The sequence below is a fragment of the Artemia sp. Qi Xiang Cuo genome, chromosome 18, assembly GCF_049724085.1.
Source record: "Artemia sp. Qi Xiang Cuo chromosome 18, ASM4972408v1, whole genome shotgun sequence".
NCBI classification, from domain to species: domain Eukaryota; kingdom Metazoa; phylum Arthropoda; class Branchiopoda; order Anostraca; family Artemiidae; genus Artemia; species Artemia sp. Qi Xiang Cuo.
Window position 1 is genome coordinate 27,474,204 of NC_142811.1, and position 27,214 is coordinate 27,501,417.

The 27,214-nt window shown below is 34.4% G+C and overlaps 1 protein-coding gene across 1 annotated transcript; it reads left to right on the forward strand.

Moving 5' to 3' along the window:
• Positions 1–781: 781 nt before the first annotated feature.
• LOC148941384 (uncharacterized) lies at positions 782–26,190 on the forward strand. Its single transcript, XM_089104058.1, has 6 exons — positions 782–802; positions 6,648–6,754; positions 9,875–10,075; positions 13,229–13,458; positions 22,817–23,147; positions 24,911–26,190. Exons 2-6 carry the CDS (start codon positions 6,674–6,676, stop codon positions 25,580–25,582), a joined length of 1,515 nt encoding a protein of 504 aa, XP_088960184.1. The 5' UTR covers positions 782–802; positions 6,648–6,673; the 3' UTR covers positions 25,583–26,190.
• The last annotated feature ends 1,024 nt before the right edge of the window (positions 26,191–27,214 follow it).

Consider the following 27,214-nt stretch of genomic DNA (forward strand, 5'->3'; position numbering starts at 1 on the left):
TTTCATCTGTCAAATATTCTTCTATAAGACTCAGAAGCATCTGCAGATCTTGCGGTATACTAGCCACCAAAGCAATATCATCTGCAAATAATAAAAGTGATAGTTTATGGGTCCCAAGACTATATTTTGGAGCCCATCTAAACAGGACATCCTTCAATAGCTCTCTGTCAACACTGTCAAACGTCTTGTGGAGGTCCAGAAATCCCACATAAAGACAAGTCTTTCCCTTTCCATATTTATCAATTAATGCCTTTAAAGTAAATATTGTACCTACCATCCCATACCCTGTCCTAAAACCTCCTTGTTCTTCATGCATTATATTATTTTTATTTAACCATTTAGAATGCCTGGTATCTAGTATTTTCTCCATTACCTTACTTAAAGCAGGGACAAGTGCTATTAAATGATAATTCATGTGCAACACAGGGTTTCCTCTCTTAAGAAGCAGCATAAGCAATGATCTCTTCCACTCATTTGGCCATTGTCCTGAAGTTAACACCTTATTACAAAGAAAAACAATTATCAGCATAAAAATTGAAAGAAAATTTTTAAATAATGTTATTGGTACACCATCAACACCCGCAGCCAAACCTCCTTTTAAATTCTTGAATACAAACTTAATCTCATCATTACTCACTTCCCCTACTAAATCATAATCATGTTCCTTCATAGGATAAACAACCATCTCTGGGGTATGTGCTACCTCTTGTATTTCTGCACAATCACCTTCGAAGCTTTCTAGGTAATCAGGCCATTAATTGGTGTCTGGAGTCACCTGGGTATTTCCTTTTTCATTTCCAATGTAAAGATTCTTAAAATCTTTATTTCTAAAATCATCTGCAATATCCAGTTTCTTCTTATTCTCAAACTCTTTTTTTTCCTTTTTATTAACCTTTTATAATCTCAGCTTTTATCTTTACATTTGGCTAATCTTAAACTTTGATCTTCAGCTCTATCACATTCTTTTAAATGACTCAATAAATATCTGACCTTTTCTTTCATTAACTTACATTCCAAATCCAAATATTGCTCATTTTTTTTCTCTTTTGTCAGATTACACAATACTGCACAACTGCAAATTATTTCATTGAACTCCATGATTATACCATGTATATCTTTTCCATCTTCTTCTAACGCTTTCAACTTATTTGTTACATGCAACTTCATAAGCTCCCTGTTAAGTGTTTCAAAATCATTATTGGTTAAATCATATCCAATTCGTTTTCCTAAGCTGTCTAATCTAAGCTTCCCATTACATAAATTTCTAACTCAAAGACTCCCAGTCTTCAACTCAGGCTTAATAGCTCTATGATTGGATCCAACAAAATCTAGTACATTCATATCAATTGATTCAGGTGCAAATTTAGTATTAATCAGCACATAATCTACAACACTTGGAGTTGGGCTCAAAAGGCAAGTAAACTCGCCCAGACCCTTATCATTTCCAAACCTTCCATTTGCAATGATCAGACCATGTTCCCCACAAAGCATCAGGAGCTTTCTTCATCAAACATTTATTTTTTTTTTTCATCCTTATTACTTCGTGGTATTCTGCAACAAATAGGAACCAAATCTCCTAAATCTGGGATTAATAAATCTGGAACCTCAACCTCAACACCGGTATAAGCATTAAAATCCCCCATCAAAACGCACTCAAAATCACTATAACTTTATTGTATTAGTGACACTTCATCATTTAGTTATAACCTAACCTACAAAATACTTGATTTTCTATTGAAACTGTTTTCCTACTGTTTGAAGTTTTTCAAATGCCATTGACAAAAATAGTGCTGAATTTTGCAATTTGAAACTTTGCCATCAGCAATTCAGAGTATATTCCAATTCAGGGTAAGTATTTTGACATTTGGGGGTGGGGGTAAAGCTCAAGGTAAATTTGCAGTGGGCTATATAATATAGTTTGCATGAAAGTGAAAACATGATTTGATGCTTTTTTATGCTCTTTAATAATTCATATAAAATACCTTCAGGGCCCCTTTAAGGGCTCAAGATGCAATTTGCAACAGGAGTGATTATTGTATTACAAAAGAGCATAAAAAAGACATCAAATGACGTTTTCACTTTCATCCTAGCTAAATTATAGTGCCACCTTAAATTTTACCCTTTTTTCTTCATAGGCTATGGCTATTAACTTAATGGTAACATGGGTATAGGGCCTAATTCTAGAATTGAGGTGGTTGAGAAGGAAAAATGTTAAGAAAACAACTCTCACTTCATAAAATTAGAATAGCCTAATTGTAGTAACCATATTTCAACTCTGATTCAACTAGTCTTTAATACCCCCTCCCCCCTAATGTGCAAATATAGGCTATGATAGCCCAAATTATACATTTCCCACATATTTTACCACCAATCACTCTTGTGTCAGCCCACCCCCTGGGAATTTAAAAAACTGAACCCCCTCCCCTATATTTGCACATTAAGGGAGAAAGGGTAAAATATAGTGGAATCACGGTCAAAATTTCTTAACTAAAATCATTCTGAATATAATTAAATAAGAATTGTTTTTTAACATGTTTCCTTCTTAACAGCCCAATTCTAAGCTTTTTAATTATTTTATTTCCTTTTTAATTTTATGAGTTTTCAAAGTTTTAGCATTTTTGTTGATTTGGTATTGACCTTTTAATACTAGAACTTTTAATTGTTTTTGACATTGACCCTTTTGTAATTTTTAGCCTTTCTTGTTTGTTGTTGGTTCTTTTTTGCTTATTAATGGTAAGATGTGAATTTGGGCTTGTGATAGCCATTTTTCAGCAATAAATCCCATCTTGCTTTTAAGCTTACTTTTGCCAAAGATTACTTTTGCCAAACATAATGAACTTATCTCATCTTGGGACAAGTAACCACCCTGTTTTAATTATTTCATGTCCCTCTAGGATGGCAAATGTTGCCGAGTTAATACCCTTGAAAAAGATAAATTACATGCCAATCCATATTCAGGCTTCTTTCATGAGGAAATTATTACTTTGTATCCAGAGTATCTCCAAGTACATACTAATGGTTTGGTAAAGGGCAGCAAATGTACCTCTGTCTCTGCCATCCCGAGTATAGTGTCTTACTTCATTTTTTTTTATATTGCTCAAAACTGAATCAGTAGTTTGTTGGATTAAGCAAAATTCTTTACAATGAGTAAGATTAAGAAAAAAAAAAAGAATTCCCATTGTGCATTTTTAAGTGAAACATTTTTAGTTCCTCCTGCTTTTATTTTCCAATAAGAAAAAAATAAATAAAATCTAATCTTTGTTCTTTTAAATCTCAGGTAAATATTGTTGTATAAAAGCAGTTGAACTTCATACAAATTCTTTGTTTGGTGAGTATTTTCAAGAAGAATTATAAAATGCTCTGAAATTGACAGGAAATACTTGCAAAATTACAGCTGGTATTTGGTTTTAGTTAAACTGAAGGATATTACAAGGTTATGTTGTTGTTTTTTTAGAGTGGAAATGGGGTTTTTGATGTGACTCTTTGAGCTCAGCCAGAGTTGACCCAGCCCTAAATGGGCAAATGGAGAAATCTAGGGAAAATCATGGGGAGTCTCACATGATTTGCCCCCAACCACACATTGCACTACCAGCCAAAGGCAGAAAATGCGGAGATTGGTGCCTGCACTATGCAGACCATTGGTCAGCATGCAAAAAATTAAGTTTTATATTGAAAGAAATTTATTCATCTTTTGAAGAATTGGAGCCAATTATTGAATTCATACCAAATTATTATTTTTATTAAAGATTAAGGTAAATTTTCAAAAGCATTTGAGGTTTTTTGAAAAATCTAGCCTATTCATAATTTTTCTCATTCATCCTTCATGTTTAGGCCTACCTATTTTTAAAGGTGAGGAACGTTTAAGCAGTCAGATTTATAAAACAGTTTCATAACAATACCAAATAAGCTTGGTTTAGTAACACAGAATAAATATTTGGGTGTTTATCTGGTAAATTTTGAGACCTTTTCATAACTGAGCTATGGATTCTTAGCCTAGTAATGGAAAGGTCTCCAGTTTTTATCTCTAAAATACTTATTTAGGATTAAATATTTCCCGAGTATTTCGCCATGAATCACTCTTGTTTCAACCCATCTACCTGTGAATTTAAAAAACTGAAACCCATCCCCCATATTTACATGTTAAGGGGGGGGGGGTTAAAGCATAGTGGAATCACAGTCAAAATTTCTCAACTACAATCATTTTGAATATTATGAAGTAAGAATTGTTCTATTAACATGTTTCCTTCTTGATAGCCCCAATTCTAGGGTTTTTAATTTTATGAGTTTTCAAAATTTTAGCATTTTTGTTGACTTCGTATTGACCTTTTAATTCTAGAAGTTTTAATTGTTTTTGGTATTTTCACATATTTGACATTGACCCTTTTATAATTTTTGTTGTTGTTGTTTGTTTTTGGTTCTTTTTTGCTTATTGATGCTAGAGTGTGAATTTGACTCATTTGGGCATGAGATAGCCATTTTTCAGCAATATATTTTATCTAACTTTTAAGCTTACTTTTGCCAATGATTTTCTTTCACATAGTTTGTCATCCATAAGGTCATGGAAAACACATAATGAACTTGTCCTATCTTGGGACAAGTAACCACCCTGTTTTTATTAGGCTTTTATTAAAAAAGAAATTGAATAAAATTTACACTATTGCCATTTAAATATCCAAAATATGTATAGGGTAGGGTAATCTATCGCTCTCTAAACAACCCAATTAAAAGCTCATTAATTTCACATAATTTGTGTTGTAATAGAAATTTTAGTTATTCAATAAAATATTGTAGAAGTTCTTTGTCATGTCTCCAATGGGCCCTTCAGTCCAACCCATCTGTTGATTTTGTCAAGCAAAGGTTTACCAGATGTGTAAAACCTAATGGTTAAAACAGGCAAAAGACTAGCAGCATATTGAGATGTGGTGATGCCTCCAAATTTTGAGAATTTTTTATGTGCTTGGTGCCACCCAATAAATACTTATTATTCTTTTACTTTTTCACAGGATGTTTTGTTAGATTAATGAACATTCAAACATGCCCAACGTTTGCTTTAAAATTGATAGTAACACAGTCTTAGACACAATAGTAGCAAATATTGTATGCAGTCACTTATAATGATTTGGTATTGACCTTCTAATACTGGAAGTTTTAATTGTTTTTGACATTTTTATATATTTGACATTGACCTTTTTATAATTTTTGGCATTTTTGTTTGTTGTTGGTTCTTTTTTGCTTATTAATGGTAAAGTGTGAATTTGGGCTTGTGATAGCCATTTTTCAGCAATAAATCGTATCTTGCTTTTAAGCTTACTTTTGCCAAAGATTACTTTTCACATAGTTTGTCATCCATAAGGTCATGGAAGCACATAATGAACTTATCTCATCTTGAGACAAGTAACCACCCTGTTTGAATTATTTCATGTCCCACTAGGATGGCAAATGTTGCCTCCAAGTTAATACCTTTGAAAAAGATAAATTACATGCCAATCCATATTCAGGCTTCTTTCATGAGGAGATTATCACTTTGTATCCAGAGTATCTCCAAATACATACTAATGGTTTGGTAAAGGACAGCAAATGTGCCTCTGTCTCAGTCATCCCGAGTATACTGTCTTACTTCATTTTTTTTTTTAATTTTTTTATATTGCTCAAAACTGAATCAGTAGTTTGTTGGATTAAGCAAAATTATTTACAATGAGTAAGGTTAAGGAAAAAAAAAATTCCCATTGTGCATTTTTAAGTGAAACATTTTTAGTTCCTCCTGCTTTTATTTTCCAATAAGAAAAAAATAAATAAAATCTAATCTTTGTTCTTTTAAATCTCAGGTAAATATTGTTGTATAAAAGCAGTTGAACTTCATACAAATTCTTTATTTGGTGAGTATTTTCAAGAAAAATTATAAAATGCTCTGAAATTGACAGGAAATACTTGCAAAATTACAGCTGGTATTTGGTTTTAGTTAAACTGAAGGATATTACAAGGTTATGTTGTTGTTTTTTTTTGAGTGGATTGGGGGTTGATGGCGTGACTCTGTGAGCTCAGCCAGAGTTAACCCAGCCCTGAATGGGCAAATGGAGAAATCTAGGGAAAACCGACTATAAAAACGGACTACTAAAGTTAAGATAAAGTTGTAACCTCTTTCCCTGGTATAATTATGTATTTTTACCCAATTTGTAATACTCGTGGGGAAGTTGAATTTGTTTTTTCATGTTGTATATGAGGTCAGGGATATGAGTATGTAGACTTCTTGACTTTAAATGTGGGGGCTAATAGGTATATAAATGGAAGTCACTCTAAATTTAAGAATCAGGTTTGGAATGTCTTGAGTAAGGGTAAAGGTTCTGATAGAGTTAAAATTCCAAATTGTACACTGTTTATTTTCTCGCTAACGTTTCTGTATTTTTGAATGAATGGAAAAATTGATGTTAGTTGACAAAGGTAGAAATGTCTGGATTTTATAATAAAGTAGACACACATGTTTAAGCTTCAATTTGCAATTGTTACAATGATATTGACTTAAATCATAAAAAATGTTGTAAATTGTAAAATTTTAGATTTTGATAGAATGCTACGACCTAGAAACATGTTTGATTTGCTTTTTTGTATTTAATTGGAAAAATTATGTGTTTTCTACTCTATCTTTTCAGGTTTATGGAGTTCAAGGAGTTTTAAGATGATTAGGCTTACTGATCATGAACTAGAAAAAGCTATTGACAAAGAAAAAAAGAAAGCCTCTGCAAGACGCCTAGCAGAAGTAAGCATATTGCATAGATAATTTCGGAGACCACACTGCCTTTCCATGACAATAGAATAAAAGTTCAAAATAGGGATAAAATCCTTTTGAATAGACAGTGTATAGATATTCACAAAGATACCAGATATTTTGGTGACATAAATACCGTGACCGTCATCAGTAGTAAAACTGATGTCAGTAGTAAAACTACATCAGTAGTAAAACTACATCAGTAGTTTTACTACTGATGACGGTAACTGTATATGTGACCGAAATATCTGGTATTTTTGTGAATTTCTATACGCTGTCTTTTAAAAAGGATTTTATCCCTATTTTGAACTTTTATTCTATCAGCATGTTGCAATCGTTTTATAGATAGGCCAACAAAACCATTTATTGTTTTGTATATGTGTTTGGGCGGGGGTAGGCTTATTAGTTTTTCAGGGGGCAGGGTGTCTGGAAAACACCAACAAATGCATTTACAGGCTAAATTTTCAATGTTAGATAGGAAGGGCTTGCTTATGCCCAAAAATTATCTTACATAGCATCCAAAGCGCTGACTCTATCCAATTATGCCATTTCTTTGCCTTGCTTTACTTGGCAGCTTTGGTCTTTTGCTCTTGTAAGTGTACCTTAACTTGTCTTGAGTGCAGTATAGTAATGTCATTCTAAATAAAGTTCTCTGAAATTGTTTAGTCATTGATAATATTCAATATATCCCTAGTCTACTGTAGTCAACTGTTCCACAGTTCCATGACTGTGCTTAAATAAAAAAAAAACTTTTTTCAACTGAAAGTAAGGAGCAACATTAAAATACAAAATGAACTGAAAAATTCTGTATATGAAAGGCTTGCCCCCTCCTCAAGACCTTGCTCTTCACGCTTAAGTTTTTAGCACTTTTTAAAAAGCTTTATATTCTAATTAAACAACCCTTTTTTTTCAGGAGTCGTTATAAAAAAAATGGTACAAACAGTCAAACTTTGGCAAACGGCGCAAGGTATGCCCGGGGGGGGGGGTATCCCCTTCATATGGATTATTTCTGTTCGTTTTGAGTTTTAGTGCTGCTACTTACTTTTAGTTGAAAAAAAAGTTTTTTTTTTATTTAATTTCTTGTCGTTTTTCAAATAGTGCCAGTAAATCTGTCTCATCCTCCATGAGAAAGTTCCTTCTTTCACGGGAAACTCCTCCTTGGAATGTTTCACCCAATTAAGATACACCCCCACCTGGAAAATTTATTCCAGGCAATTACCTCCTCACTGAAAATCTCCCCCCCCCCCCTCTCCATAAAATTTCTTGCCGAATATTCAGCCTGAAAATTTCTTCTTAGCATACTTTCATTTGAAAAAGACCTTTAAGTTCTAATAGTTTTTCCAATCGCTCAGGAAATTCCCCCTTCCATGTAAATTATTTCCCCGAAATCCAGATGCGCTGAAAATTTCCCCAGGGATAATTCCCCTGGAACATTTCCACATGCAAAATTGATAAGGCAAAGGGAAAGTAGGGCAAATAAAAACAATTTTGTAAAGGAATTCTGTCAAATCCTGCAGTGTAAAATCTCCCCCGGAAATTTCCCTCCACACAGAAAATTATCCCCATTGATAAGCATAGTTCTGGGACTTTTCAACTATGCTGAACAAAATGGCTATCAAAATTTTGATCGGGCGATTTTTTGGGGGAAAAAGGGGCAGTGGAGGGAGGCTAGTTGCCCTCCAATCTTTTTGATCACTTAAAAAGGGCACTCGAACTTTTAATTTTCGTCCAAATGAGCCCTCTCCCGATGTTCTAGGACCATTGCTTCGAAAAAATCACCCTTGAAAAAACATTTTTAACATGCATCTGTGATCTTTTTTCTGACAAAAACACAAAATTCCACATTTCTGCTGGTAGGATCTTAAAACATCTGCAGTAGGGTTCTCTGATACACTAAATCTGATGATGTGATTTTCATCAAGATTCTTTGACGTTTATGGGGTATTTCTCCCCTTTTTCGAAAATTAGGCAACTTTTCTCAGGCTCGAAGCCTTTTATAGGTAACGATAAGCTAAACTTAACTTAATGAATCCTATATATTTGGAATAAGCATACTAAGCCGATTCTTTCGATATATTTATTGATATCAAAATTCCGTTTTTTAGTTTCGGTCACAATTGAGCCGTGTCGCTTCTTACTTACAGTGCGTTACCACGAACTGTTTGATTGTTGTTCAAAATAGCTTCGAATACTTCAAAATAGTTTTGGCTGTATATATATATATATATATATATATATATATATATATATATATATATATATATAAATATATTTATTTGTAAGTCTTTTCTTAATGGAAAAAATGGATAAAGAAAAAGAAAGGAAAAAGGGAAGACAAATATAAATTGGTCTTGAAAAGTGAAACTTATTTATCTTTGGTAATAGATATAGATGCAGACAATTTTCAACCTTAGGGTAGGGGGTGGATCAGAGTACTTTATCTGTATATATATATATATATATTGTGTTTTTAGGCCAAACATCTTCTTTGGAGGTTTATATTCTTTTCTGGAGGTAATTTTCTTCTTCGGAGATTTTTTTTTGTCTTCAGAAGTTTTTATCTATAAAAAAAAATCCTTATTAAATTTGAAGATTGCTGTGAATTCTGATCATAACTTTACAGGCTATTTTGTCACTATTCTCATTATGGATAAAATATGTTCTTGGCATTTAAACTTTGTTTGTTTGTTTTTATCATGTTCAAGGTATTTCTATTTCTTCGTTTTTGTTATTTCTGTTTTTTTTTCCTATTTTATAACTATTTTAGTACATTGAATTTGGCGATTCTTTTTAGATGCTTAATAGATTTCTTCTTTTTTCTTTTAAAAAAGCTATTTCAAGTATAATTTCAGGTAATAACGACAAATCCACTTTTAGCTCTTAATGGGAAAAATGTGTACAGAAAATGAGAAAAAGCTGTACAGAAAATGGGAAAAAGGTGTACAGAAAATGGGAAAAATTAATATTAAATTAATTTACTTCAAATTTAAAATCTCTCTAGCCAACCAAGCTTGGGCAAGGAAATTTCTAGAAAATCTTGTTTTCGATTTACGTGGAGCAGCATTATCACTTTAAAATTATCTTGATTATGAAGGCATGTTTATTCCGTAGGTACAAGTGCAAAGCAAGGCACTTTCAAAGAAGATTTTAGATTCTAGACGTAACTACAAAAAGACTCTTCTGGATTGTATAGTAAAGGAACTAGTAATAGAAGACGAAGAAGTCAGAAAAGTGGAGGAAAAGGAGATGTGTCGTAGAATTAAAGCGTCCTTCGAAGAGATCGGAAGTGCACACAAAGCTGCTGAGTCAGAGGTAAAGGACTTAAATGCAATGTTTCAGGATTTAACTCCTGTAACGTATCAAAAAAAGAAGATGTAGGGGCTCGTACTTCATTGAAACCGATAATGGATGTGGTAAAAAAAAGTTTCAAAGTATAAAAGAACCAGTTTTAGTAATTTATTTAGGAATTTTCTATGTAATTTCAAAGTTAGACTTGCGGCATTGAAAACTCGCAGGTATGGTTTATGTGCGTTCATTGCTCACCACTGTCTTATCTGATTTTTTGCTGATGATGTTTTTTCTCTTGTGTTTTTTTCTTATTGCTACGCCTGCTTTATTTTCTTTTTGTTTGTGTTGATTATAAATAAATTAAATAACTAATACCTCTGTTTCAAAGACCAAACAACATGATTTTCTGTATTGCATACCAAAGAAACAGACCATTCAGCTGTGTGCTACTGAATCTGACAAGTCCAGCTCGCCGTTTTTGCCACTCCTGACATGCTTACTCAAAACGCCTAGTCATGACTCCCCGTGCAGTCTTACGCACTCTTCAAAATTCTTATAGATATTTGATCCACCCTCTTATTTATGGAGGGGTCTTCATTTAGGAATAGGGGGGCGGGGGCAGGTTTTCAAAACAGCAAAATCTTGCGAATAGAAAGGAAAATGTATGGGATTATCAGGAAATGAATAAAAATAGTGATATCTCGCGTTTGTGCACTATTAAACCCCTTTATGACCTAATCTATTCATTCTTAAGTAGTGAGGTAAATCAAATGATGCTATATGTTGTGAGTTGATCAAAGCGGGGCGATCAGAAGATCCTGAGAACAGCTTTTTAGATTGATTTGAAACTTCCAATAAGTGATTAGAGGTGGGAAGGAGGAAATGGATCTCGACTCTTTACTTTTGGGTAGAACGAAACGGGGAGAGATCAAAGGATTTTGATCTCCATTCAGTTTAAAACTTTTGACACTATGAACTCCTGTTGGCCTGGAAAATAAAAGTATTATTATTATTATTGTAGTTCAAATATTTATCCTTTTCAGCATTCAACGCAACGGTAACCTTATCATGTGCACATACTTTTTTGAAATATTTCATCTTCACTTTCTTCATATGATGTAAGTGTTTATCCTTTAAGTGCACAATTAATATTGATCATAACACATAATATACCATCTACTGTTGATGTTCAACCACAGAATATTATGGGGGTAGCTGCATAAAAAAATTACAAGTTCAAAAATTCCGTTAAAAAAATCGGCGGGGGGGGGGGGTTGGGACCGGGGGCATTGGGCCCTGGTAGGGGACTCGCGGCCCTGGTTGTTAACATGGGGTCCTAGTTGCGGACCCGGGCCCTAGACTGGGGACATGGGGCCCTGGATGGGGACTCGGTGCCGTAGATTGGAATGTGGGGGCCGAAACTCATGTGCAAGCCCGGTAATGGAAAACCAATGTGCACAGGACCATTACATTACAAAAATGGTACCGTCCCTGTTGCAGTCCCAAGCAATAACCCATTGTCCACCATTGAATTGATACCACTAGTGTGAAATAAGACCTCATCCAATCGTTTATTAGAATACATATCAAAACTTCCTTTAACAATGTCTCTTCAATTCACTTCTATTATTGAACAACATATTTGACAAATGAAACTCAGCTAATCTAAGAATTTACCTTATTGCCCCGGAAGTGATAACGTAAAACCAGATGCTCGACAGACTGGATGTCTCCAATAGCACGTTGGCATACCTGGGAGCTCGGAATGATGGGGTACCTGTGCGCTCGGACGTATTATAGAGTTATGGAGGATTTAAAAAAAAAGTGCCGGTACCTGGGATCGTTACCCTTTGTGTGTTGTCAGACTGCAAACGCCTATACTACTGGTGAGAATGATAAATTATAGGCACTTGGAAAAAGTAAGAATATACGCAACCTCTGGGGGGCAGGTTCTTTTCCAGGTCCTTGCCAATCGCCACAATTCACCCAAGGTCTTAATTGTGTAAGTCTGAGAATCAATCAATTTTCTGATTGAAACTTAATTATTGTGTCTTACTTTTTTTTTTTGTGTGTCTGTTTGTTCTTGTTCTTAAAAGCTGCTGGTCATGTAGACACCACAATTGAAACTTCAGGACCAGGGGAACCTCAGTTAAGCCAAAAAATTAAGAAGCAAAACGACATCCTATTGTATTTGTCTATTTATTTTTTTATGATGAAACAACTCTTTTTCATAAATGAAGTTGAAATGCGTTTATTAAGTAAGAAAATAGTTACAAAAAAATACGACATTAAAACATTCTTTTAATAAAATTAAAGATTAAGCTACGCGTAAGTTTAAGATTGTCAATATGAGGGGGGTCAAGATGACTCTAGCCATATAGCAGAGCAAAAATTACGCAGACTTCATTTCATACGAATAAATATCCCCCTCTCAATCAACCATTTTTTTTTATTTAAGATGTATTGCACAGGACTACTAATGACTAAAATTTTTGACAAAGTATCCAATTTTTTTCCAAAATTGAAATTATAGTCCAATTATAATGGAGCTTGAGATAGCCCCAATTTCTGCAAAAGTAAGCAATTCTTTAAGATATGCATTTATTTGTATTTTTGCTCTCTGCCTCTCCCTCTGAAAAAAATCTTTGCTTCTCCCCTTGTGAAGATATAACATATGCGCTTAGCTAGCTATTGTAATGGGCAATTATAATAGCTACTATAAAAATTAAAATCGAACGAAATAATAATTATCATAGACAGAGACAAAAATAGGTAGTAAAGTGTTGGTCTAACGTCTACTACACAACTTGGTTATCTAAAATAAATATAAAATCTTCCTGTGTATTTAGCATGTTTTTGGTTGCTATTTGGCCAAGCCTGTTGTCTGACGAAGTTGGGACACCCTCCATCGATCGCTTTTTGATTGGCTGCTAATTGCAATATATGCCATTCGGTAACTTTTGTTTCTTTCTTGTAACTTCAATTTAACTTATGAATGCTGCTAAGATTTTTCTTAGTGCATTCTTTGTTTTTAGTTTGAACGGCTGAACTGCAAAGCTGATTTCCCCCCCCCCTCGCCCCCAACTGAATATAGCTTCTTATGTGTCCCTTCCGTAAATCTTTATGGACGAGATAAAACCATTTAATTATCTTGAGTTAATATGCCCTATTTTGCAGCTTGATTACAAAGAAATTAAAGATAAAAGGTTGGAAGGTATTCACAAAGTCACGAAAGCCAGAGGGAAAATTGCTGCTAAAGTTAGTGAAGATATAAAGAGGAAGGCCGAGGAAGAGCGAGAGTATCCACGACGACTGAAGAGAGAAGTTCGAAGTTTAGAAGACTTAAGAGCAGCATATCTTGTTTCTGAATTTAAAGAAGCAGAACCAAAGAAGAGAGGATCATCGAGGTGCGTTTTCTAAAGACTCCTTTGAGAAGGACAACTGTGCTTGTTGCAACCAAAACTGAACCATATACTTTGTGTTTCTTTTACACAGTGGTTAATAGTTACGTTAATTCCTGCATAAAAAAGGAGGGGGTTCAGATGAGCTCAGAGCCCCCCCCCCCCCGAAAAAAAGTTGGAAGTGCCAGAAAACACGCAGGTCTTTTTAATGTGTTACAGTAGCTTGTGAAAAAAATTCTTCCAGACTCGCTTTTTCTGGTTATTCATTAAAAAAACTTTCCGAAAAGGAAGTTTTTTAAAGAAAAGTAAAGACCATTTTAAGCTTAATATCAGCAGATACAAATACTTGTTAAAATTCAAACTCAAAACGACCAGAAATTACTATTAAAGAACAAATGAAACCCAAAACGAAGAAAAATTAAATAAACAGTCATAGCAAAAAAAAACATGCTACAAGTACTAATATAAATGAATAAACAAAGCTTAAACCGAGTAATGCTTAAACTGAATATGGAGTTTAAGATTAAAACAAAAAAAATATTTTGCTATTAAAGCATAAATGAACCCAAACCGAACAGAAATTAAATAAACAATCAATGCAAACAAACATACAATAGATACAAATGTAAATAAATAAATAAATCTTAAAATGAGTGAAACTAAAATTGAATATGCAAATCAAGCTTGAAATGAACAAAATCACTACAAACAAAATTTGGGCATCGGCTCCTTCTCTCACTGCAAAAGTCTAAACCCTACTGTGTCATTGGCGCTTTACTGAAAACTATATGTGTCTTGAACAGTCTTTGAAAATATAAACAAAATCAAATTGAATATCAAGGAGGCACACTTGTGCCTCTTTAAACAGGTGACCCACCACAATATTAAGTGATTTCCGGTCCTAGCGGTCGCAGAGAGACGGCGGTGATTGTATTTTGTAGGCTAAGCTCAAACTAAGAAACAAGCAAAATTTCACCCCCGACTTTATCTTCATGGGGGAAAGTTGGCCGGAAGTTTCAACCCTCCCACCACAGCCCCCCCTTAACGTTGTCCGATCGGGCTGAAATTTATAGGATAAGCTTTCCTAGGGCCTGGGAGCTTATCCTCAAAATTTCAGCTCAATCCGATCACTCCTTCTCTGTTTTCCAAAAACCAAATATAACCACTTAATGTTCATCAAGTTATTTTTTTGTATCTGACACGCCTACAGGCAACAGTTGGCAACGGATCCGGGTGAATGAGGACTCATTCGAAGCGGAATTCGATCTGTTAGAGCCTTTTGATATTTTCAGACCGAAAAAATTATCCCCCGAATTTACATTTACGAAAAACCTCGTTTTCCTATAAGAGCCCATGTTAATTTTTGAAATTTCTAAAAGCATAGTATTTCATTATTAAATTAGATCAAAATAGTCCTCTTAACCTGACAAGACTGACTGCAAGCTTCTCAAAATTCCAGCTCTTTCCCAGAAGTTTTTTTGTCAAAAAACGAAAATCTTACTTTGTATTTGCTTGCGGCGAAAATAGATTGCAGAGACTAAAAATAATTTAATAAGACTCTCTGATGGTACAGTGGTCACTATTGCTGTCTGTCATGCGGAAGACCCGGGTTTGATTCCCCGTCAGAGTAAATTTTTTATATATTAAATTTAAAGTAGTATCTCTTAAATTTAAAGTTTAAAAAAGAAGCTCAGTTTCTTGTTTAAATCCAATCTATTAAATCCTTCGGCTCAACAGGCGTCTCCAGAAGAATATCACAGTCGGCCTTCAGCTTACAGGTATGTCTCCACTGCTTTGATAACATGCCATATACCCGCATGCTCGAAGAAAGGTTGAAAAAAGAAAATCTTACTGTGCATTTGATTTGAGTATTTAGGAATTAAAAGGCTTAACAAAAGAATCTCCAAAAGCGGGGGGTTTGGGGGGCGGCAGTCCCCCAACTTTAACTCCTGACACGATCAGCTAACAGTTAGTCAAGCAATAATAAGTAATAAACTGTACAGAAACGTTCAGAAATTATTTGAAAAAAAAACACGTTTTCTAAAGAGTTAAAGAGGCTGATTCACAAGTTCGAACCTTAAAACGTACAGGGATTAGGAGGTACAAACCCCCGCTTTTGCAGCCTCTTTTGTTAAGATTTTTGGGGGTCTACCGTCCCCCCCCCCCAACCCCCGCTTTTTCCCTTGCAAAGAAATGCTTTGCAACACGAACGGAGTCTGCTTGAATTTTTTACCGTAAGAACATCCTATTGCATCTCTTTGATTAGAAACAGTACTGAGCCTGTTTGCTGGATTTTTAACAGGGGATTTTTCCCTAGCCGATAACAAGCTATAATGTGATGAACTTAACAATTTTGAACAGAAAAAATAGGGAACAGAAGAAGGGTTCAGCATAAACAAGCAGTTTAGGTTCAGGTAGGTTCAGGTTTATCTATTTTTCCATCATACATAATCCCACTTAATACATAACTATACCTGGCACAGAGACAAGTTTGTAGTTATAACTTTAACAGACTGAGTTGTCATTGCCAAATTCTCTGAAGATTAAAAAAAAAATGCCATTGAAACAGTTTCATTCGTGTTGGTACGACCAACTGATTGCAGGCTACAGGACTTAAAAAATCTTAACAAAAGAGGCTGCAAAAGCAGTGGGTTTGGGGGCGGCAGCCCCCCAACTTTACCTCCTAATCCCTGTACGTTTTAAGGTTCGAACTTGTGACTCAGCCTCTTTAACTCTTTAGAAAACGTAGTTTTTTTCAAATAATTTGATATATAATGACATTAATTCTTGAAAGATCCATCAGTTCAAGATTTTATTTCATTGTAATTTTATTTTCATTTTCAATGCTGTAAGAACTGTAAAAGAAAATATTTTTAATTTGATTCGTTTTCAGTGAAGCGCCAATGACGCGGTAGGCTTTTTGTTTTTACAGTTAAGGAAGGGGACAGTATCCAAACTCTTGTTTGCAGTAAAACTATATTCATCTTGAACAATTTTACTAAGAACTAACAAAATTAAACTGAATATTTGATATGTAATGATATTAATTGCTGAAAGCTCATCAGATCAAAATTTTACAGTAATTTTAATGTTTATTTTCAATACTAAGTACAAAAGAAAATTCTTGTAATATAATTCTTTTTCAGTAAAGCACCAATGACGCTGTAGGTTTTAGGCTTTTACAGTGAGAGAAGTAGGCGATACCCAAACTCTTGTTTGTAGTGATTTTTGTTCGTTTCAAGCTTGATTTGCATATTCAATTTAAATTTAACTAGTTTTAAGATTTATTTATTCACTTATACAAGTATCTAATGTATTTTTGTTTGCATTGATTGTCTGTTAAATTTATGTTTGTTTTTGGTCTTATTTAGAATTTAATAAAAAAAGATTTTTTTGTTTTAAGCTTGATTTCCATATTCAATTTAAGACATACTCGCTTTAAGATTCATTTATTCATTTATATTATTACTTGTTGTATGTTTTTTTTTGCTATGATTGTTTATTTAACTTCTGTTCGTTTCGGGTTTCATTTATTCTTTAATGATAATTTCTGGTCGTTTTTAGTTCGAATTTTAACAGGAACTGTATCTGCTGACCTTAAATTTAAAATGGCCTTTACTTTTCTTCGAAAAACTTCTTTTTCAGAAGTTTTTTAATTCATTTTTGTTCGTTATGATTGCAAAAAGTTTCAAGTTTTTAAAAATTCCTTTTTTCAAAATCAAACTTTTTTTTAACATCAAATGTTCATCAAAGTATCAAACTTAGTATCAAAGTAACAATATGAAAGTAAAAAATAACTAAGTAAAGAAAGCATCAAAGTAAACAAGGTATCAAAGTAACAATAAGCAACTTGCATAACTTACAGCCCTTGCACCGTAAATCGAATTTGTCACGTAAATCACTAAATCCATGTATTGATTATACCAAGTGTCAAAGTAACAATCAGAAAATTCCGTAATTCAGGGCCCTTTCCCCGGGGTTGTGGGGGGGGGGGGGGGCTCAGCCCCGGAAGCTTAGTTATTTGGCCTTTTGAACAAAATAGCAATCTCAAAATTTTGACCGGATACCCTTTGAAGAAGTGGGGTGTGAGCTAGTTGCTCATTGATTACTTTTTACTCTTAAAAAAGAACTAGAAGTTTCAATTTCCGATCAAATGAGCCCCCTTCAAAGTTGATACGACCACGCCTTCCACAAAAACTTTAAAAACAATAAAACGTCAAAACCTTATTGCCTTTATGGCAATACGGAAATCCTTTTGTATGGAGGCAAAATCTACAAACAGAAAAAAATTCTTTTAGTGTCTAGAAAGAATTATATAATAGTTGCAATATATAGAGCTATCTTCCCATTTGAGCTGCAAATGGGAGGATATTAGGGGTCGGGTTTAATGCTAAGGGGTGGTGGGGCAGGTGAGGCTGGCTGTGTAAAACCTTCCAGTTGGTGGCCCTATTTTCACTGATCTTAGTGCACAACTATAAAAACAATAAAACATCGAAACCTTATTGCCTTTATGGCAATACGGAAATCATTTTTTGTGGAGGCAAAATCTACAACAAGAAAAAATTCTTTTAGTGTCTAGAAAGAATTATATAATAGTTGCAGTATATAGAGCTATCCTCCCATTTGCACTGCAATTGGGAGGATATTAGGGGGGTCGGGTTTAATGCTAAGGGGTGGGCAGGTGGTGCTGGCTCTGTAAAACCTTCCTGTTGGTGTCCCTGTTTTCACTAATCTTAGTGCACAACTATAAAAACAACAAAACATCGAAACCTTATTGCCTTTATGACCTTTAGTTTTCTGTTGTCTATAACTTCACATGTCATTATATTAATATATATATATATAAGATAATCATTCACAAGCAGTATATAGAGCTATCCTCCCATTTAATACTAGGGGGTGTGTCATTTGAGTCCCCTCCAAAGTTTATACGACCACTTCTTTCATTAAAACCTTATATGCTCCCGCAGCATAAGTTAAAGCCCCTCCCCTGGGCTCTTAGGGGGGGGGGGGTTGATCCCGAAGTTTTTGTTATAGGATCGTTGGACTATTTCAAACACACTGGCAATCTCAAAATTTTGATCGGATGCATTTGAAAAAAAACTGTGTGTGTGGGGGGGGGGGGATGCCCACAAATCCCTTTTGGCACATAAAAAATAAACAAGAAATTTCAATTTCCAATCAAATGAGCAACTTCTGAAGTTTATATGACCTCTCCTTACATAAAAAACCTTATATATCCCTTATATATCTTTATATAAACCTTATATAACCTTATGTTATATTATATATAACACTTAAAACACTCAACCCCGGGCTCTGAGGCCAACCTCGATTTTTTTTTATTATCTGATGTTTGAACTATTTTTAACAAACTGGCAATCTCAAAATTTTTATTGGATGGGTTTGGGGAGAAAAAGGCGTGGAGGGGGAGGGGGGGGGGCTAATTCACGCTGATCTCTTTTGATTCTATAAAAGTGAACTAGAACTTCCAATTTTAAATCAAATGAACCCTCTCTATGGTTTATTCGAGCATCCCTTCTATAAGAACCATATATGCCCCCAGAACCTAAATTGAAACGCCTGTCCCCGGGCCCTGTGGGGCTGTGTTGAACCAGGGAGTTTCAATATCTGATGTCTGAACTATTTTTAACAAAATGGCCATCTCAAAATTTTTATCAGATGGGGTTGGGGAAAAAGGCGTGGAGGGGGAGGGGCTAGTTGCCCTCCGATCTCTTTTGACTTTGAAAATATGAACTAGAACTTTTAATTTCCAATCAAATGAGCCGTCTGCGAAGTCTATACGCCCATTCCTTTTATAAGAACCCTATTTGCTCCCATGACATAACTGACAACGCCTGCCCCCGGGCCCTTGGGGGTTGTGTCGACACCGGATTTTTTATTATCTGGACTTTGAACAATTTTTGACAAAACTTGCTATATCAAAATTTTGATCTTATGCATTTGGGGAAAAAGAGGGCATGGGGAAAAAGGCTGACTGCCCTCTGATCACTTTTGACTCTTAAAAAGTGAATTAGAACTTTCAATTCACAATCAAATGAGCACTCTCTGAAGTTTATACGAGCATCCCTTCCATAAGAATCATATATGCCTCCAGGGCATAACTTACAACGCCTGCTTCCGGACCCCGGGCGTTTGTGTCGACACCGAAGTTTTTGTTGTCAGATGTTTGAACTGTTTTTAAAAAAATGGTTATCTCAAAATTGTTATCGGATGGGTTTGGGGAAAAAGGGCGTGGGGAACGGGGGGGGGCAAGTTGCCCTTGGATCTCTTTTGATTCCTAAAAAGTGAACTAGAACTTTGAATTTTTAATCAAATGAGCCCTCTCTGAAGCTTATACGAGTATCCATTCCATAAGAGCCATATATACCCCCAAGGCATAAATTACAACGACTTCCCCCGGGCCCTGGGGGGTCGTATCGACACCAGAGTTTTTGTTATCTGATCTTTTAACTGTTTTTGACAAAATAGATATCTCAAAATTTTTATTTGATGTATTTGTGAAAAAATGCTGTGGGAGGGGGGGGGGGGTAGTTGCCCTTGGATCTCTTTTGACTCTTAATAAGTGAACAAAAACTTTCGCACAAATGAGCCCTCTCTGAAGCATATACGGGCATCTCTTCCATAAGAACCATATATGCCCCCAGGGCATAACTTGTATAGCCTGCCCCCAGGCCCTGGGGGATTGTGTTGACACCAGTTTTTGTTATCTAGCCTTTGAACTATTTTTAACGAAATCGCTATCTGAAAATTTTTATTTGATGCATCTGGGGAAAAAAGGCTGTAGGAGGGGGGGGTTGGCTATTTGCCGTCCGATCTCTTTTGACGCTTAAAAATTGAACCAGAACTTTCATATTCCAATCAAATGAGCCCTCTTTGAAGTTTATACGAGCATCCCTTCCATAAGAACCATATACACCCCCGGGGAAGGACTTACAACGCCTGCCCCTAGGCCCTGGGGGGTTGTGTCGACACAGAAAATTTTGTTATCTGACCCTTGAACTGTTTCTAACAAAATTGTTTTCTCAAAGTTTTTTGTCTGATGCATTTGGGTGAAAAAGGAGTGGGGGGGGAGTCTATCTGCCCTCTGATCACTTTTGACTTAAACAGTTAACTACAACTTTCAATTTCCAATCAAATGAACCCTCTCTGAAGTTTATACGAGCATCCGTTCCATAAGAATCATATATGCCCACAGGGCATAACTTATAACGCCTGCCCGGGGCCCTGGGGGTTTGTGTCGACACTGAAGTTTTGTTACCTGATATTTGAACTATTTAAAAAAAAAAAATAGTTATCTCAAAAATTGTATCGGAAGGGTTTGGGGAAAGGAGATGGGGGGATGGGCGATTTGCCCTTGGATCTACTGCCCCCGGGCCCTAGGGGGTTGTGTCGACACCAGAGTTTTTGTTATCTGACTTTTTAACTTTTTTTTTAAAAAATAACTGTTTCAAAATTTTTACCTTATGTATTTGGGGAAAAAAGGGTATGTGTGTGGGGGGGGGGGGGGGGGGGGCTAGTTGCCCTCCAATCTCTTTTGGCTTTTAAAAAGTGAACAAGAACTTTCAATTCCAAACAAATTAGCTGTCTCTTAAGCATATATGAGCATTCCTTCCATAAGAATCATATATGCCCCCAGGACATAACTTATTAAGCCTGCCCCCGGGGCCTGGGGGGTTGTGTTGACACCAGAGTTTTTGTTATCTAACCTTTGGACTATTTTTAATAAAACGGCTATCTGAAAATTTTTATTTGATGCATTTGGTTGAAAAAATGAGTAGAGGGGGGGGGGGAGGGGCGGCTAGTTGCCGTCCGATCTCTTTTGACTTTTAATAAGTGAACTAGAACTTTTACATTCTAATCAAATGAACCCTCTCTGAAGTTTATACGAGGATCCCTTCCATAAGAACCATATAGACCCCCAGGGCATAACTTAGAACGCCTGCCCCTAGGCCCTGGGGGGTTTTGTCGACACAATTTTTTTTTTTTTATCTGACCCTTGAACTATTTTTAACAAAATGTTTATCTCAAAATTTTTATTTGACGCATTTGCGGGAAAAAGGCTTAGGGGGGGGGGGGGAGGGTATCTGCCCTCCGATCACTTGTGACTTAAAAAGTGAACTACAAATTTAATTTCCAATCAAATGAGCCCTCTCTGAAGTTTATACGAGCATCTCTTCCATAAGAACCATATATGCCCACAGGGCATAACATACAATGCCTGCCCCTGGGCCCTGGGGGTTTGTGTTGACACTGGAGTTATCTGATATTTGAACTACTTTAAAAAAATGATTATCTCAAAATTTTTTTCGGATAGGTTTGGGGAAAAAGGGCATGGGGAAGAGGGGTGGGCTATTTGCCCTTGGATCTATTTAATTCTGAAAAAGTGAACTAGAAATTTCAATTTCCAATTAAATCAGCCCTCTGAAGTTTATACAAGCATCCGTTCCAAAGGAGCCATATATGCCCCCAGGGCATAACTTACAACGACTGTCCCCGGGCCCTGGGGTGTTATGTCTGACCTTAACTATTTTTAGCAAAATATAATCTCAAAATTTTTACCTGATGCATTGGGCATAAAAGGGGGCGGAGGAGGAGGGGAGGCGAGCTCCCGTCCGATCCCTGTTGACTTATAAAAAGTGACCTAGAACTTTCAATTTCCAATCAAATCAGTCCCCTTGGAAGTTTATGCGAGCATTCCTTCAATAAGAACCTTAAATACCTCCGGGGCATAACTTACAACGCCTGCCCTCGGGCCCTCTGGGGCTGTGTCGACACCGGAGTTTTTGTTATATGATCTTTGAACTATTTTTAACCAAATGGCTATCTCAAAATTTTTATTGGATGCATTTGGAAAAAAAGGGCGTGGGGGAGGGGGACTGCTGACCGGTATTAAATCTTTCAAGAGGAAAATGTTTGAATAGTCATTTTAGCCTAAGAGTCCGAGTCGACGTCATGGATTATGTGAATATGCGTTTTTTCCCTTCACTTTTTTGCTTCTGATACATTTTCTAAACAAGCCTTGTGCTTCATTTTGTTTTGTTTTTATACATAATATTAAAAAGTTTATGTTTATTCTTAAAGTATAAGCACTGGCCACCTTTCCTATCCTGATAGTACCTCCCTGGTTGTATGTTACTAAATCATATGGTATTTAGTGCTTTTGACTCCATAACATAACTTGAAATGTAAGTTTTTAGTATTCTATTACGCTTCGCCAACTGATACCTTAGAATTAATAGGTATTTATGGCTCAACGAACTCGAAGACATGACGGTTGCGCATAATATGTATTAAACAGATTTTTTCTTTAATTTATCTTAAAGCTGATATTTTCTCATAGAGACAAAAAGAAAAAGCCTGAAGGAGTTTTAGTGTTTGACAGAAAAAATCTTCATCAGTACGTTTCGAACCGACCACGGAATTTTGTTTCAAAGTCCAGTCCAAGACCGAATGCAATTGAGAAGGCTAAAGAATGTTGTGAAGAGGAAGAAAAAAGACGGATAGAAAAAGAAGGACATAGGAAAATAGCTGAAGAAAGAGGAAAAAGAGCACTGAAATCTCAGGCAGTCAAAAGGCAATATTTGAAAATGATTGAGGCGCTAAGTAATGTTGAACTTGAATCAGACTGGGATATTACTCCTTTGGGACAACCATCTAGAAGTGTTAATAAGGTTAAATTTTATTCAGTTTATAGTATCATAGTTTATGACTGTTTCTTATGCTCGTATTTAAGTTAAACCTGACGAAATTAAAATATTAAAAAAGTGGCACTTGGGCAACATTTAGACCAGACAGTATTGAACTAATGAAGTTTCTTAAAGGAAAATTGTTAGGATATCAGTGACCGCATTTCAAACAGTAAGCTGTACGAAAAATGTGGTTCAATCCCGTTTTCTAAGCATATAATGAGAGAAACGTTGAAATGGCTAGGACATGTTCTACGAATGAAGGATGACAGATTGCCAAAAATCGTCCTTGTCAGCCAACCACCTAAGATCGAACGAAAAAAAGAAAGTCCTCTATTGGAATGGGAGGGTGTCGTAAGGAACGATTTTTAGGAAAAATTGAACGTCTGGGGAGAGTGTAAAGAGGGAGGCTTTGAATAGATTGATATGGCGGAGGAGCGTGCGTAGCTGTATTTGTAATATATCTTATCTCTTTAAGCGAGCAATATTTGTGTATGTATTTATGTATTTTTTCTCGAAAACGACTTTTTTACAAATTATTTTTTGAAATGAAATAACTTTAATTATAATATCAGCCATATCAGTTTGTGAAAATGACCAACCAGGTGGTGAAATCTTCCCCCCTCCGACATTTTGGCTAGTTACGGCTCTAGTCAGTACCACACCAAGTCCTGGGAAAGTAAGTCCCAGCGTGTTCTCTCTGTGCATTCTATCATAGGGCAACTCGTCTATAGTTTCCACTAATTTCATATTTTTAATTTTTTTTAACATTTATCTTACCCTGCTATGATAACTTAATTCCCGAAAACATGAAAAAAGAATTCAAATAAACAAAAATATAAAAATTATTACAACAGGATAATATACACTATTCATTCTCCCAATATGTGGGAATATAAATAGAATAGTCCAAAATTCCTTTTTTTCTTCATTATTTTTATTTGTTCTACTTACTTTTTGGCTGCTGAATTTTTCATGTGGGGTGGGAGGGGGGATGTTCTGGGGAATACGCCTAGCACTGTAACATTAGTTTCATCTTCTAAAGTGTATTCCAGGACACGTAACCCAAGATTATACACTGTAAATCTGTTAATGTGCGTCAAACGAATATCTTCGTCTTTAAATGATCACCCCTTATTTTAATTTTGGTTTTTACATTAATATCCGTTTGTTGCTGATCCTAAGGGAAAAAAAAATCACGCGTTGAAAATTACATGATTTTATTTTATTTATTTGTTTATTAAATATATTTAATATATATATATATATATATATATATATATATATATATATATATATATATATATATATATATATATATATATATATATATATATATATATATATATATATATATTTATAATAATATTTATTTATGTATAGAAATATAATAATATATATATGTATAATAATATAATAACATATAAATATATTTAATAAATATATATTTGTGTATAAAGTTTTCTATCTTACAAAGAGCTACTGCAAGAATTTAAATCAAGGAAAATGACGGAAATCTCAAATAAATTAAGATTAAAATAATCGTTGTTGAGAACGATAATGCTTATTCTTAAATTTTCGCAATATAAATTCTGCTTTACTCTGATTTCAAAACTCTACCATTTATTTTGCCAAATTTGTACATTTAAGTATGAGTTCTAGCTCTAATTAATAGATATTTCTGTCTATGAGGATGATATCGTTTCAATTTACTTATTAGAAATGCTTCATAATTTCTGTATTTCTAGATATCAGAGTCATCTGCAAGTGATCTTTATACAGCATTGGAAGCAACAAAAGGTGCTGAACAAAGGCAAGAATTGTCGATTACGAACTATCCTGATGTTGATCCTGATATGAGCTATCCTAATGATAAAAGAATAATACACACAGAAACAACAGTAAAGGATGATGTTTTATGCACTACTCCCGATTTTTCACAACCTTTGATGGTTGATGTTCCATGTCCAAAGAAATTATGTGATAATTATTCCTTAAAACATGCACAAAATGTACTCGAACAATTAAAACAGAAAAGAAAAGAGCTCGAGGAAGAGTTTGAAAACGTTCCTCTTGTGGCAATGCCATCTCATCCTCTCAACTATTGTGACATTAGAAATGAAGAAGAGGAAGAAATGAACTTAAGTGAATGCCGTGATCTTGCAGAGAAAATAGAGAACCTTAAAAAAGATTTATTGAGCCATGATGCTTTTGACAGTGTTTTAGAGTCTGCGCAAAAAAGTAAGGATAGTGTGACATTAGAGTCGACCACTAGCAATTTAACTACAAGTACTAGTTACTTGGATCTTCCACTTACCCTAACCAGAGGAAAAGATAAACAATCTTCTGTTTACAGTTTTACCTCTACTGAGTACAAAAATCTTCCAGACAACGTGCCAATGGCGTTTCCCAGACGATAGAAAAATAACTGAATCAGAAGTCAAATCAGTTAAAATCGCTTTTTAATTTTTGAATTATCCAAACAGAAGTAAACAAATTTTTTTTCACCGTATGATTGGTACCTTGAAACCAAAACGGTAACTTATCTAAAAACTGAATTTATTCTTTTCTTTTTCAAAGACTTTATCAATTTTGCTTGTGAACGATTCATTTTCAGAACGATTCATTGCAGTGTGGTTTGACAATTTTTTAACCAAAGATGGTAATATACCTTCAAATTGAATTCATTGTTTTTCTAATGTATTTATTACTTTTGCATGAGAACGATTCAGTTTAGAGACTGTTGTGTAAACATTATTATATAAGTTATAAACAAGTATGAATTTGAAACTGGTGCCTTAGTCTGCATGATTGACTGGTCAAATGGTCAAATTAGAACAAACTTATTGTAATAACATACAAAAGTTTTGTTATGTGTGCCACGCATTTCATTTTTTTTTTCTTAAATCACAACAAACTATTACATATCAAAGAATATTGTGAATCTTGAATTTGCGGTGAAAATTCAGACGAAATTTTTAAATCGTAAATTTTGGTTATGAAATAATAAGTTCTGAAAGTACTAAGCTTAAACTTCTGAGTTTATATATATATATATATATATATATATATATATATATATATATATATATATATATATATATATATATATATATATATATATATATATATATATATATATATATATATAAATAAATAAAATTGATTTGTATGGTTGACTGACCAAGCGGCCAAATTATACGTACTTTTTTTGTGACAGGTGAAACTTTATAATTATTGTTTTTTTAAAGGTTATGTCTGATGAATAGTTTTAGTAATTGGCTTTAGGCCCCATTTCGAATATTTCCTCTTTTTTTTCCCATTATCTGTTTGTGTGATATTTTCTTTTTTATGAAACTATTTGATAAATTTAGGGGTTATATATTTGTTACTTATGAAAGTAATACGTTAGAAAATAATTTCTGAGACCACACTGGCTAATCATGATAAAACAAAAATCGCGAAGAAAGGAAGAAAACGAGGACAATTAACAGCCAGTGAAAAAAAATGGATGTTAACTGTCCTCGTTTGCTTCCTTTCTTAGCGATTTTTTGTTTTAATACGTTAGAAGGATTTTTTCTTTTTTTATGACGAGTGGAACTTGATAATTAATATTATTGTTATTTAATCTGTATTTAACAGTTGGCACTATAGGTTTTATTTTAAATTTTTCTTATGTTCATTTTTTAGTTGCTGTTGTTCTATTTGTTTATTTTGGACCAATAAAACATAAAATTTTATTCTATTTGAAAGTATCTAACAATTTTTAGGCCACATGGTTACTAATTACTTTTGGACACGATGTAAGAAAGAGAGAGAAAAAATAGAATTAAATTTTAAAATTTCTTTCACAGCATGGTGGCCGAATTTGAATAGCACTAGTATACATATATATATATATATATATATATATATATATATATATATATATATATATATATATATATATATATATATATATATATATATATGTATATATATATATATATATATTATTTGACCTTCATGTCAAACATAATCCATTGTAGAAAGTGCATAAAATAACGAGTCAC

Coding starts and splice junctions, on each gene's coding strand:
- LOC148941384 (XM_089104058.1), top strand. CDS start 6,674: ATGATTAGGCTTACTGATCATGAACTAGAAAAAGCTATTGACAAAGAA. Junction 13,459..22,816: donor AAGAAGAGAGGATCATCGAG/GTGCGTTTTCTA, acceptor ATTTTCTCATAG/AGACAAAAAGAAAAAGCCTG. Junction 23,148..24,910: donor CATCTAGAAGTGTTAATAAG/GTTAAATTTTAT, acceptor CTGTATTTCTAG/ATATCAGAGTCATCTGCAAG.